The 13,617-nt window shown below is 50.3% G+C and overlaps 1 protein-coding gene across 4 annotated transcripts; it reads left to right on the top strand.

Moving 5' to 3' along the window:
• On the top strand, window positions 1-13,465 carry NR1H3 (nuclear receptor subfamily 1 group H member 3). Of its 4 annotated transcripts, none has more exons than XM_033119509.1 (11): window positions 1-135; window positions 5,535-5,651; window positions 6,506-6,585; window positions 7,095-7,283; window positions 8,014-8,280; window positions 8,523-8,731; window positions 8,835-9,014; window positions 9,194-9,293; window positions 12,086-12,199; window positions 12,436-12,530; window positions 12,717-13,465. In XM_033119509.1, exons 3-11 carry the CDS (start codon window positions 6,543-6,545, stop codon window positions 12,861-12,863), a joined length of 1,344 nt encoding a protein of 447 aa, XP_032975400.1. In that variant the 5' UTR covers window positions 1-135; window positions 5,535-5,651; window positions 6,506-6,542; the 3' UTR covers window positions 12,864-13,465. The 4 variants fall into 4 exon arrangements, with proteins under 4 accessions (XP_032975400.1, XP_032975399.1, XP_032975402.1 ...); XM_033119508.1 differs by lacking the exon at window positions 1-135 and adding an exon at window positions 5,150-5,231; XM_033119510.1 differs by lacking the exons at window positions 1-135; window positions 12,436-12,530 and having other exon boundaries at window positions 5,368-5,651.
• Window positions 13,466-13,617: the final 152 nt, after the last annotated feature.

The raw sequence follows: 13,617 nt of genomic DNA, 5'->3' as shown, positions 1-13,617 counted from the left end.
AGGGGCAGTGATGGTGCGAGAAGGAGGATTCCGGGAGGGAGTGCTTGTAGGAAACTCGTGATCCGACCGTGGCAGAGGAGCGTGGGAATGTAGCGCGACCTCGCGCGGCAGAAAGAGCTGGAAGACCTCATCTTGGTAAAGAAAACCCTGAGCTCGGGTTAGCCTTAGCCCGCGGAGAGGCTGTACCAAGGTGGCACTTGCACTGGGCTGAACTGTGACTCGGAGAGCGAGCGTCCTCACGGGCGCTGCCGGGACTGACTCCAGAGCCACAGCGGGTGCAGAATTGGGGCGAGGAGTGGTGTCGGGCGCCCCTCTTCATACCCCTGCCTTCGGGTGGAATTTGAGCCTTGGCCCTAGTTCTGTTCTCCATTAGAGGTCCTGTTTGAGGTGCTGGGCACAGCGTGTAAACAGCTCTTTGGACTTCTGGTCCTTGAGGTTGGTCATACTCTAGCCTTCTGTTCATGCCCAGAGCAAAGCCTCAGAAGGCCTCTCATTTCCCTTTCCAGTCCTTTCTCTGCCCATCCAACCATCCATTCTCAGTTTTAATTAATTAGAATCAGCATGTCATGCCTCTCCATGAAGGAGCTGGATTGCACAGGATGCTCAGACTTTGCAAAACCCAAGTAGTGAATCCCTAAGGGAGTAATTTCAGACCAGTTGGGAGATGTATAGGAGTAAGGGGAAGAAACTTACCAAGTGGCAGTAGGTGGGGCAGAATCAGAGGCCCTCTTGGCAGTGACCATTGAGGTCCAGGTGCAGCCAATTTGGTCTCAAGGCTTTGCAGACTGAGCTGGGAGTGACTCATAGCTCTTGGAGGTCAGATTATAGGTCCTTGGGGATGCTTTAATTCAATCTGCCCGCTAGAAACAAATCACCTCAAATCATCACAAAAATATCTGATCAGAACTATATGGGAGAAAGGGTCATTATCTTGCACTCGGACTCTATATTCAACTATTTATATATACCTCAGGATCTAAACTTTGCTTCCGGAGTTGTTACAGAGTAAATAGAGTATAAGAGTTGAATTCCTGGTAGCCAGGTAGTTCTTAACCTTCTTATTTAGTGACAAACTCCCTTATGAATCAGATGAAAATTTAGTTCCCTCTCCTCCAGAAAAATGTCCACACACATAAACACAAGTGGAATTTTGCATATAATCCCAAGTGGTTCACAAAGACCATTCATAGTCCATAAATCAGCATCTTTGAATCCCTGATCTAAGCTAGTCCTCTTTACATGTAAGAAAACAAACCTAGAGAGAGGAAGTGACTTTTCCAAGGTCACACAGTTGAGGAGAATGAATTAAAACTCAAGCTTTCTGATTCCCAGTTAAGCAGTCTTTATAATGGAACATTTCTCAAAGGCTGCTCAAATTGCTTTTGCTAAACTATATTGGTGGCCCCAATCCCAGTCAACTAGTCTTTATAATGGACTATTTCTGCTCAAACTACATTGTTAAACTGTATTTGGTGGTCCCCAAAATACCTTCAATAAAGATATTTCTAACAATGGAAAACTTTTCACCTTTTCAGATTGGTGGTGTTGAATGAGCATACGAATTGGTAAAGTACTGCATATTAGTGGGAGTTTTGAGTGTTTTCTTTTAATATTCCCCTATTCTACTTGCAAACTAGCCAGATCATTGTGATCTCACTAAATTTTGGCAAGTAGAACAGAAATCCCACAAATTAATCTTTGGCTTCCCGCCTCCCTGCACTTGCTAAATTCTGTCTATATCCTTTGTGCCTGCAAGTATCCCATGTAGGAAGGATTGGTGGAGCAGATATTTCAGTTTTTATAGTGAGGAACAAATCCGTGAAGGGTGAGGGTCACATCACAAGTACATGGTAGAGCCAAGAGCTGAGCCCTGGTTTCTGGACACCCAGTTTCTGCATATTTTTACTAGATTCTGTGGTCCCCACACCTTGGTTCCCAATTACAGATGCAAAATATTCATAAAAATAGACATGTAGATAGGTAGATAGATGGATACATGGGCCTACCCCAGACCAAATAAATCAGAATCTCTGAAAGTGAGGCCAGGTTTGGGAACCACTTCTCTACCCTTAATTGGCAGAAATGAACCTAAATCCCGGAGAGTTAACCATTTTTCCCATCTGGGGAGGCAGTTTTGTGTAATGGAGTAAGGAGGGTTTTGTTTTGTTTGAATTTGAGCTTTTGAGTCGGCCATACCTGTATCCAAATGTGATATTTGCCTCCTTGCTAATAACTACAAGTATCTCCTAGGCTATATATACATGTAGTAGGGCCTAAGTAAGTGTTCCTTTTCTTCTTTCCTTTCTGTCTTCTATATCATCTCTGAACTCATTGGTCTTGGAAGCAGGGATTCCTGGGTGGGTCTCTATCTTGTGATTGGGAGTTTGGGCAGAAGTCATTTGAGGGGCCTGCAAGATGCTCCCACACTCTGCACCTTTCCAGAATGGTGAGGGAGGGAGCAAGAAGCAGGTGCCCCTGACCATCACGGCAAACCGTACTTTATGGCCTGCTTCATGGGAATTTGAGCCCTTGCAGAGGAGTTATCCAGTAGTGCATACAACCGTGGGCTTGTGAATGCCTCTATTTTTGCATCATGGTTCCCCCTGGCTGCAATGAGAAGCCTTCAGAGGTTCTAGGGGTCACATGGGACTTGGAAGACCGCTGGAGTGTTCCCAGGCATACTGCCTCCTCTAGGAGCCAAGGAAACACAGGAAAGGCGCCACAGGACACGAAGGGTTTGCACCTAACGTCTGCTATGGGACTGTGCCCTGGGGGTGGGGCTGGCAAAATGGGATGTGTGGTTCCAGCGGCCAATCACCTGACTACTTGCCCTGCTTCGGGGGAGAAGTCCAGTAGTTGGTCTCTGGAAACAACGTGGAGATATTGTCAACAGGTTTTGGTCTCCCCCCATTTTTCTCCCCCTTCCCTTCTTGGGTGGGGGGGTGGGTGGGGTGGCTCCTGAACCCCTGTAACCTGAAGGGGTAGCTGGCAGTATAACACTAGTTATGTTTTCTCCTCCTCTACTTGAGACGAGGCTGAGGCTGATTCCCTGGCTTGGGGGACACGGCACCCGGACCTGCTTGTTCAGCAAATGGCTCTAGCTGGGGTCGGAAGCCTCCAGATGGGGTCCTGGGCTGTGGGGAGACTAGGGACTTGAGGATCAGAAGTGGATGAGAAAGGCTTTTGCCAACTTCCAGAAGATAAGTCATCAGGCCCCAGACCAATGTCCCATCCCGAGTTCCTTGTACGCAGGTGTTTCAGTGACATCTCTGACGGTGTTCCTGTGCTGGAGCTGCTGGGAATGGGGAAGGCCGAGGAGGGAGCCGGAGCAAGTGCTGGGACAGAACAGTGCCAGTTTCCCAGAAGCTGGAGTCCCTGGTTTCTAATTTCCCAGGACAGCTGGGCCTGTTGAAATTCGGAGAAGGAACACATGAAAGAGGAATGGAGAGCCTTGTGCTCATGACTCAGAGATGCCCAGAGGAGGGTGGGAGCCTTGTGAGGGGATGACCTTGTGATGAGAGGGAACAAGAACAAAAGCTGGAGGCAGAACTTTGAGATGGGGGTGTCAGAGGGGCTTTTCTGAAATGGGAAAGTGAGGACATGGGCAGATTTTGCAACACCACCCCGCCTGCTGTCTTCTCAAGTCTCGGCTCCCCAAACCCCGCCTGTTCCCCCTGCCCCACCCTGTGCTTCCTCCCATCTTTCACCAAGCTCCTGTTCTATTTCTGCTTTCCCTGTCCTTCTCCCATCCTGCTCCCCACACCCCCTGTACACTCTTTCCCTGTTCCCTCTGTCCTCTTCCCTGGTACCCTATTCATTTCTGTTTCAGTCACTCTGGCTGCCTGCCCTGGCCCCTGTCCTATGCTTTAATGTGGGGCCCATGGGAACTGGAGTTCACAGCAAAACAGGAAGAGTCTGTGAGCAGGAAGCTGGGAGTGGGGCATGGGGTGAACAGTCAGCAGTAACCTCAGCTCCTCGCTTCCCACATCTGGACTGAAGCATCCCCAGAGCACTCTGCCTCTCCCACTGCAGCCCCCCAGCCCTGGTTTCCTCCATTTCAGCGCTTCACTGGTCCAGCAGACCTGAGAGGCAACCAGACAAGAGTATCCTAGACTCTGGCACAGGAGAAAGAGTACAGGGACTGGAGTGAGGACATCTGGGTTCTCATCCCAGCTTGGCCCCTGTGTGTGGCCTTCTGGAAGCCCCTCCCACAAGCTTAGTCTTCTCTCTAAGATGGAGCTTGTGTTGTTGACCCTCTCTCCTGGGGCTGCTCTAAGAACCAAAGAGGTAGTGAGGGGGTTGGATGTGGAAATAAGCACTGGCAGGTTAACAGTGCACAGATTCAAGGTGATGGGAAGTCCCATAGTTGAAAGGATTGCAAATGTCGTAACTGCTACCATTTATTGAACACTTAACTAAGATCACACAGCTAATAAAAGACAAAGGCAAGGTCAGGATTTGAACCCAAAAACCTGAGCCCAGAGCCCCAAATCAATATGCTGAGATGAAATTGACTGGAGCATCAAGTATAGGATAGAAGGGGGTCATATTATTTTTCTTGTTTACTTACTCATTTAACAAGCAGAAACACAGTACCTACTCTGTTGCCTGCTCTATGCCAGGCCCTGATCCATGGGCTACATGGGAGATAAAGTCAATAAAACATGGTGCCTACCTTCAGGGATGGAGCTTACGTTCCAGGCAATAGGACAGGGGGACTAAGTCTATCATCTCAGTAGTTTCTGGACAGAGGCTGCCATCACTTCAGATGGAGCTGTTCCCCAGATGATGGAACGTGCATACCTTCCCAAGTCATCCTGGGCTGGCACCTGGGTCACTTGCCATCTCTACCTCCACCCCTATCAAAGGCCTGTCATTGCTCCTCTCTGTCCTGGCCTCTTCCCATGTCGGTGGTCCTCACAGGGCACCCACATTCAGGGACTCCCAGGAAGACCCAGCACCTGCCTTTCTCCACCGCTGGAGTTATACCAGCTTGGCTGAGGCCTGGGGCTGGTGGGGAGAGCTTCTTGGCCCCTTCCCAGAGGCAGGGGAGGAGGAGGGAGGCTGGGAAACAGGCTGGGGCTCCGTGTTGCAATTCCAGGCCGTGCTGGGACCTTTGCTCCACGAAATGTCTATGGAGGGGAGGGAACGCCAACTCTGGAGGCTGCCGGGATTGGGGTGGGGGTGCCTGGGAGGCAGTCCTTCTGTAAGAGCAGCTAAGAGCAGCTGGGGTGAGGAGAGGAAGGGGAGAGACATGGAACTGGCCAGTCTGCAGGGAAATGCCACTGTCGTGGTTGGGGGTAGGGGGGCCAGGGTGGTGCTGGGCTGAGGGGGTGGCTGGCTGGGGAGGAGTCAGCGTGGTGGGGAAGCTGCCCCGTGGGCGGGCGGGGGTGAGGAGGCCAGGGCTCCCGTCAGTCGGCTCCGGCTCCGTGCTGCCTGGCAGGAAGGAGCAGTGGCCCGACCCCTTGGCAGTCCCTCCCCTCAGCCTTTCCCCATATTACTTCCCCGGGGCTCCGGGCCCCTCTCTTGCTCAGCTCCGGCTCCTCAGCTGCCCGCTGAGGCCTCTGGACAAGGGACTGCACCTTCCTCCTCTCTCAGCAAGGGGGCTCCAGAGACTGTCCCAGCCAGGAAGTCTGGTGCCCGGGCGTTCGGTGGGTCTGCTCCTCAGAACTGGCCTGGGGTTCTGTGTGTGTGTGTCTGGTGTGTGGGGAGGAGGGGGGCGTGGGAGGGAGGGTTGTATGGGTCTTAGAGAGGGGTCTCTGAGGGATGATGATGCTGATGGAAGCTTGGGCAGCAACAGCATTCTATTTAGGTCCTTGATTAACTCCTGAGGGGTTGTGAGGAAGTCCTATGTGAATTGGGGCAACTCTTAGAGGCAACAGGTTTGTGCTGGGATCCTGGGAAAGTGGCAGGAGTGAGGTTGTCTAACAAGCAGCACGTTTCACTGGGTGGAGTGAACCTCCATCCTGTGTCCTGGTCCTGCCCAACTTCGGCTGTCCCCAGTGCTGGAGTGAGGGGGAAGGGGCTGGGACAGAACCAGGGCAGATGGCTTAAACATTCCCTGACGGCTTGGAGATGGGCCCTGGGAAGAAAAGGTGGCATGGTAGCTGAGAGCTCAGATTGCAGAGCCAGAGAGACCAGAGTTGGAGTCTTGGTCACACTGTCTAACAGTGTGACCATAGGCAATTTACTTAATCTCTTTGAACCTCAGTTTCCTCGTCTGTAAAATGGGCATCAGAATAGTCCTGCCCTCATAGGGATACTGTGAGTAAGGCATGTAAAGCCTTAGCACAGGCTGATATACATATATGTGTGTATATATATATGTGTGTATATACATACACATATATGTATATATATATGCACACACATATATATATATATATATATATATACACACACACTCATATATCATATATATCTCAAGTCAATGTTTGCTGATATGTTAGTACTGATAAAGATGAAGCCCAGTTCTGGAAGAGTATAACCTGGGTTGTTCCTGCAGGACAGTTCCTTGGTAATGTACAGGGCTCCAGGAAGAGATGTCCTTGTGGCTGGAGGCCCCTGTGCCTGACGTTTCTCCTGGTAAGCTGCTTCACTCCAGCCCTCTCCCCTGAGCCAGGTCCCAGCTCCTCTCCTCCCACAGGAATCAGTTTCCTTCACTACCTGCCTTCTGCCCTTAACCAGAGAGCAGTCTAGAACCATCCTTGACTCCTTCTGCTCAGACTACCTCTGCCCTGGTTCTGATGCCTGGCTCTTGCAGGCACCCAAGTTCCTTCTCAATCAGGTTTGCTGCTGGGGAGAGTTGGCATGTCCAGTGCTTACCCAGCTCTGGCTTTGGACAATTCTGTCTGAATAGATGCACGTCAGCGCCCCAAGGGAATAAGGGTTAACATCATCATTTAAGGTATTGAAGTGCAGGGGACTGCAAGCGACTAGCCCTAGAGCCCACACAAACCCAGGGTCCTGAAGCCTGAGCTGATGTTTTGCTGCCCTCTATGGGTGGAAATAAGTTTGTCGTTTCCCAGCCAGGACGCTGGGGAAGTGAAGGGGGAGGACTTGAGACCCTCTTGTGCCCCTTTTTCCCGGCTCAGACTCTGCAGGAGAGCTGTGGGAAGCAGACACACAAGATGCAAGCAGCCAGGCCCTGGGAGGCAGCAACTGCACCCTCAGGGAAGAAGCCAGCATGGCCCAGTCAGCTGGGGGCACTTTGGGGATGGGGCTAAAGGCAGGAGAGCCCACAGCCCTGCTCCCTGGCATGGAGGCCCTTTCAGACACCACAGGTGAGGAATGCTGGGTGTGGAGGCGGTAGGGGCTCCGTGGATCTGGGAGGGGTACCTTAGGGCTCTTTACCTTATAAGATCACGGTTATGTACCCAGGCTTTGGTGTCAAGTAGACCTGAGTGATCTGAGTGTGGATTTTGTCTCTACCTTAAGCCTTTCTGAGCCTCATTTTCCTTATTCCTAAAATGGAAATAATAAAACCATGTTTCCTCGAAAATAAGACCTAGCCAGACAATCAGCTCTAATGCATCTTTTGGAGCAAAAATTAATATGTCCCAGTATTATATTATTATATTACATTATATTATATTAGATCCAGTATTATATTATGTTATGTTATGTTATGTTATGTTATGTTATGTTATGTTATGTTATATTATATAAGACTCGGTCTTATATAACAGTAAAATAAGACTGGGTCTTATATTAATTTTTGCTCCAAAAGATGCATTAGACCTGATTGTGCGGCTAGGTCTTATTTTCGGGGAAACACGGTAGTACCTATCTCTTACTTATGGTTGTTGTCAGGATCAATGCATATAAAAGGCTCAAACAGTATATGGGACATAATTAAATAGCACTGGACATATGAGAGCTACTTTCTTATCATAGAGAGATTAGACTGCTTATTAAAAGGGTGTGAAGGTCACGGAATGCTCAGGGCAATGACCGACTGGGCACTGAGCTTGTTCGTTGGAGAAGAACATTAAGGCACTTCCCTGTATCCAGAGCTCCGTCCACAAAAGCGGAAAAAGGGGCCAGCCCCCAAAATGCTGGGCAATGAGCTGTGCAGTGTGTGTGGGGACAAGGCCTCTGGCTTCCACTACAACGTGCTGAGCTGTGAGGGCTGCAAGGGATTCTTCCGCCGCAGTGTCATCAAAGGGGCACGCTACATCTGCCACAGCGGGGGCCACTGCCCCATGGACACCTATATGCGTCGCAAGTGCCAGGAGTGTCGCCTTCGCAAATGCCGCCAGGCTGGCATGCGGGAGGAGTGTGAGTACCTGGGACCAGGAATGGGCGAGGGGCTGGTGGGAATGGGGCCAGCAGCTGCCAGGGTGTGAGGGCAGACAGGCAGCTCAGCCTGCTGGGCCTTCCTACACGGTCCCTAAATATGGGTTTAAATCTCTGCCTTTACCCAACAATCTCTGCTTTTCTGAAGCCTCAAACTACCCCTCTGGCCCATCCTTGATTCCCTTCTCCCCCTCTCCTTCCCTCATGTCTGGCCCGGTCCGTAGGTGTCCTGTCAGAAGAACAGATCCGCCTGAAGAAACTGAAGCGGCAAGAGGAGGAACAGGCTCAGGCCACATCCATGCCCCCAAAGGCATCCTCACCTCCCCAAGTCCTGCCCCAGCTCAGCCCGGAGCAACTGGGCATGATTGAGAAGCTGGTGGCTGCCCAGCAACAGTGTAACAGACGCTCCTTTTCTGACCGGCTTCGAGTCACGGTACCTCAGGGACTGGGGGAGAGGTGGCCGTGCCCGGAGTGCCAGCTGGCTTCTTGGCACCTGACTCAGAGTGGTTGTTTTTCCCTCCTTGCCCTACGGGTAGCCTTGGCCCATGGCCCCAGATCCCCAGAGCCGGGAGGCCCGTCAGCAGCGCTTTGCCCACTTCACCGAGCTGGCCATAGTCTCTGTGCAGGAGATCGTTGACTTTGCCAAACAGCTGCCCGGCTTCCTGCAGCTCAGCCGGGAGGACCAGATCGCCCTGCTGAAGACCTCTGCCATCGAGGTGGCTGGCGGGCGGGGTGGAGGGGTGAGGGGAGCCAGAGCAGGACTGCATGTGGGAGGGGCCAGCAGCCAGGCGGGAAGCCAGATCCACTGGGAAGTAGGGAGGAGGGGCTTGACCCTCCCTTGAAGATGCCAAGACCAGCCCGCCATGGCCCTGTTTGAGGTCCTGTACTTGTTCAGGTGATGCTTCTGGAGACGTCTCGGAGGTACAACCCTGGGAGTGAGAGTATCACCTTCCTCAAGGATTTCAGTTATAACCGGGAAGACTTTGCCAAAGCAGGTGAGAACTGAGATCACAAAGGGACTGGGCTGGATGGACAGACACTTTTTGTGCAGGGTGGGGGCCCATAGTGACACTGGGGCCACAGGGCCAAGATTCGGGTGGCTATAAAGGGAAAGCGTCACTTGTTTTTCTAAGACAAGAAGTCAGAATGTTGACAGGCCTCTCTCAACTGCCCCAAATAGTCTCCTGTCCTCTGTTCTGTTAGGCCAGTGGTTCTCAAACTGTGCTCCAAGGAACCCGAGGGAGCACAGGTGACACTGTGGAAGTGTCACCTTAGGGGAGAAACAAGGAGGGAGAGGAATGTCCCTCATCCTTACTTTAGCCAAACAAGAAGCTCCATTTAAATCTGCATTTTACATCATGCTTCTGCATAATGTTTTGCTTCAAGAAAAGATTTTACAGCTGGAAAAAAAGCTTGAAATCAACTATACTGAGCCTTTTAGGAGTCAGTAATGAGCAGACCTTTCTCAGATCTGCTCTTTAAGGATCACGTGGACTAATTTCCCCCTACCCTTTTACAACTGCTCTTTCTGATGAGCCATGGAACTGGAGCTGAAACACAGGCAAACATATCCAGATCGGGTAGCTTTGGGATAAGAGTGGATGCTTCTATCCCCATCCTGTACCTGGAGTATTTTCTCCAAGAATTCGTTCCCATTGTTGCTCTCTGTCTGATGCTTGCTTGCTTGCAGGCTAAGTAAGCAGTGTTGGTTTTCCTCATATCCAATTGCTGGTAATGTCTGTGTTATGGGAGCAGAGTTGGGAAGGGATGGAAGGCTGAGCGTGTTCTGGAGGGACAGGAACGGACGCTCAGCAGGAGACCGAGCAGTCTGCCGACTGAGAGAGTGGGTCTGTGCACGATGGCTGATGCGGCGGCTCCCTCTTGGGCTTGGGAGGTCCTGATCTCCAGGGCAGAGCTCAGAAAGTCTTCTCTGGTGTCTGGTGACTCAAGCCAGCTCCTGCGCCTCTTGTTGTCCCAACACAGTGTACCCAGTAAGCTTTCTAGAAAGGCCTCCCTTGACTATATAGGGGATGGGGGCTGTGTTGGCACTTCTTGCCGTCTGTGTGCTGCCTGAATGTATAGGCACCTAATAGGGGCAACTTAAGGACTTTTCCAGCCTACGCCTGCCCCCTTTCTGTACCAAACCACCTTTCCCCAAGTGGCCATCATCCCAGGCCTCCTTAACCACCGCCTCCTCCTTCATAACATGCTGCTCTCTGAACCCTTCCAGTTGTCATGCCTGTGTGTTCCTTCAGCAATTGCGGACTTGTGCTGTCTGAATCTGTTCCTATTTATAGATTCATTTATATAAGTAGTTTTGATAGCATGTTTGCCTTTCATTTGTTGGGGAGAAGGAACAGGGGCCCTCTTTTGCCGGGTCTCCTTCCCCCTCTACCTGATTAGTGATGTGGACTGATGGCGTTGGAGGTGTTCAGGCTGCGAGCAGTAGCAGACCCCTGCAGGATGCATAACCCAGCTCTAGACCCCTTCTTCTTCCCCTTGTCTTCTCTGTACAAACGGGCTAGTCAGCGCAATTCTAGGCTCAATACCTCACCAACAAATACTGTATAAAATGGGGCTTGTCCATTAAAGAGATTGACACACACTTGATAAATGTCAGTGTGAAAGTACAGAAAGTGACTAATCAAGAAGCCTCCAATGGAAGCGTTAGCAGATGGTTGCTAAAAGAAATCTGAGAAAGCCTCGGTGAGGGTGTGGGGTGGGGAGACTTTGCAAGTGTGTATAGGAGAAGTGTTCTTTAGATGTCGTGACTTTAGGTTGACGTTTGTTGAACTTCAGTCTCCTCAGCAAGAAGATTGGTTCTACTTTTTAAAATTTATTATTTATTTAGCAAATACTTATATAGTACTTACCATATGTGTCACACATTATTCTAAGGACCCATTATGAAGGACGTGCTATTATCTCCATTTTACACATGGGAAAACCAATGCCCAGAGAGGGTAAATAACTTACCCAAGGTCACACAGCCTGGTAAATCGTAAAGCCAGGACTCAAACTCAGGCAGTCTGGCACCAGAGTCCACACCCTCAACCACATTGCTAAGTTCCCCCAGGATGTGAAACATGAAATGTATGTCTAGTATTCAAATAAGTAAGGCCAATTGCCAGTGAAAAAGTCTTCTTTATAAACAAAAGTGAGTGGCTTCTATTTCTATTAGGTTGGTGCAAAAGTAATTGTGGTTTTTGCAATTATTTTTAACCTTTTAAGCCGCAATTACTTTTGCACCAACCTAACACTGTGTTTGCCCAAAAATAAGACCTAGCCAGACAATCAGCTCTAATGCGTCTTTTGGAGCAAAAATTAATATAAGACCCAGTCTTATGTTAGATAAGACTGGGTCTTATAGCAAAATAAGACCGGGTCTTATATTAATTTTTGCTCCAAAAGACGCATTAGAGCTGATTGTCCAGGTAGGTCTTATTTTTGGGGAAACACGGTAGTAATGTGGGGCCCTCAAGAATTTTAATAAGAATAATAGAATTATCATTATCATTTAATTCAGCACCTTCTATGTGCCGGGCACAGTGCTAAGTGCTCCGCATGCTTTATCATTTAACCATCACCATAGTTTTATGAGTTCAGATTTGATTCCCCTCTCACAGTCGAAGCTTGGAGAGGTCAAGAAAGTTGCGCAAGGTTACAGAGCAGAGCCCTGGAGACTTCTTATTGAGTTCCTAGTAGTTCTCTAAGTTATGCTATTGGAGGAGAGAAGGAAGTTCCTGTCGCTTGTGCCACATGCCCATCCTCCCTTCTTCTCCCCTAGGGCTGCAAGTGGAGTTCATCAACCCCATCTTTGAGTTCTCCAGAGCCATGAATGAGCTGCAACTCAATGATGCCGAGTTTGCTTTGCTCATTGCCATCAGCATCTTTTCTGCAGGTGTGGAGGAGGGGCAAGAGGGGAAATGAGCAAGAAGGAAAATGAGCAAGAGACTTGAACTAAGGGGGCTGAAGGCCCCACAGGGCAGGCATCAGGCATTGTAGGGGTGGAGGCCCTTGCTGTGTTATTTTGGGATGGGAGAGGTTGGGTGGGGCATGTCCCTGTTTTTGGTTTGACTTGGGATATGGAACTGACCCTGGCCAAACCTGCTCCTCAACTCCATTTGTGACCTATAGACCGACCCAACGTGCAGGACCAGCTCCAGGTAGAGAGACTGCAACACACATATGTGGAGGCCCTGCATGCTTATGTCTCCATCCACCACCCCCATGTGAGTCTCCCCTCGATGCCCTTTTCCCTCCTCTCCACAGGCTCATTCACTAACACACCTACTTTCCCTTCAGGAATCCACCTCTGATTATATTGTGCTACCAATTCTCTGTCTCTCCCCTGACTCTTCTACCCTTGCCTCCTTTCCTGGGGACAAAGGCTGTATTTGTCTGTCTCCTTCCCCCAGGACCGGCTGATGTTCCCACGGATGCTAATGAAGCTGGTGAGCCTCCGAACACTGAGCAGCGTCCACTCAGAGCAAGTGTTTGCACTGCGCCTGCAGGACAAAAAGCTTCCCCCACTGCTCTCTGAGATCTGGGATGTACACGAATGACCTTCCTTCACGCTTATCCTCTGTTTTCGGGCCTGGCTGAGGCCCTGTGGTTGTCTCCCAGAGGTGTAACAGACTGAGAAGGGCAAATGTTCCTGGGAGCTGGGCAATGGATATTCTCACGTGCCATTAAAGGAGAGTCAAAGGGTTAGGAGTTTTGTGACTGCTGGGCAGTGGGGGTCCTGCCAAACCTGTACTCCGTTTGAACACTGTACTGACCCGACCAAGTGGATGAACCTGGTGTCCACTTTGCACAAGGTTCTCCGGGGCCCTGCCCATCCTGCCTCCACCACTTCCTGTTTTCCCCACAGGGCCCCAAGAGAAATTCTCCACTGTCACTCTGCGGCTTGGCCATAAATGCCTCCCTGCTGCCTCACTGATAAGTCTGGCAGTGTTTGTACAGGAAGACCAAAATGAATACAGAATGAGAGATACAATTTCTAGATCGCGGCGTGGGTACGGCAATAGAGGGAAGACTGTGTCTTGTAGGATGGTCCCCAGACTCAGAGGAGGGAGACAAGTCACAAGTGCCAGCCAGACAGCCTTGGGGACCCCCTTTTACTAGCCCTATTGCGCCATGAGAATAAATGAAATGCTTAAGTTCAGATGTCCCTTCCCCTTTCATGATCCAGGGGGGATCATGTTGTCTTTCGGTGGGGGAGGAGGTGTTGAACTTTCAGAACTAGCACCTCAGCCATGTACCTGTGTTCATGTGCACGCATGTATAATGCCTTGGTTTTTCCGTTGGCATCTGAAA

This window comes from Rhinolophus ferrumequinum, chromosome 11 (assembly GCF_004115265.2).
Source record: "Rhinolophus ferrumequinum isolate MPI-CBG mRhiFer1 chromosome 11, mRhiFer1_v1.p, whole genome shotgun sequence".
NCBI classification, from domain to species: Eukaryota; Metazoa; Chordata; class Mammalia; order Chiroptera; family Rhinolophidae; genus Rhinolophus; species Rhinolophus ferrumequinum.
Note: the sequence above shows the minus strand (reverse complement) of the source record. Positions and strands in the feature narration are given on the sequence as shown.

What these genes read in the sequence shown, in the direction of transcription:
- NR1H3 (XM_033119509.1), top strand. Translation starts at nt 6,543, where the DNA reads ATGTCCTTGTGGCTGGAGGCCCCTGTGCCTGACGTTTCTCCTG. An exon ending in GGCTGGCATGCGGGAGGAGT is followed by an intron (nt 8,281 to 8,522) that starts GTGAGTACCTGG and finishes CCCGGTCCGTAG; the next exon opens with GTGTCCTGTCAGAAGAACAG. An exon ending in CTGACCGGCTTCGAGTCACG is followed by an intron (nt 8,732 to 8,834) that starts GTACCTCAGGGA and finishes CCCTACGGGTAG; the next exon opens with CCTTGGCCCATGGCCCCAGA.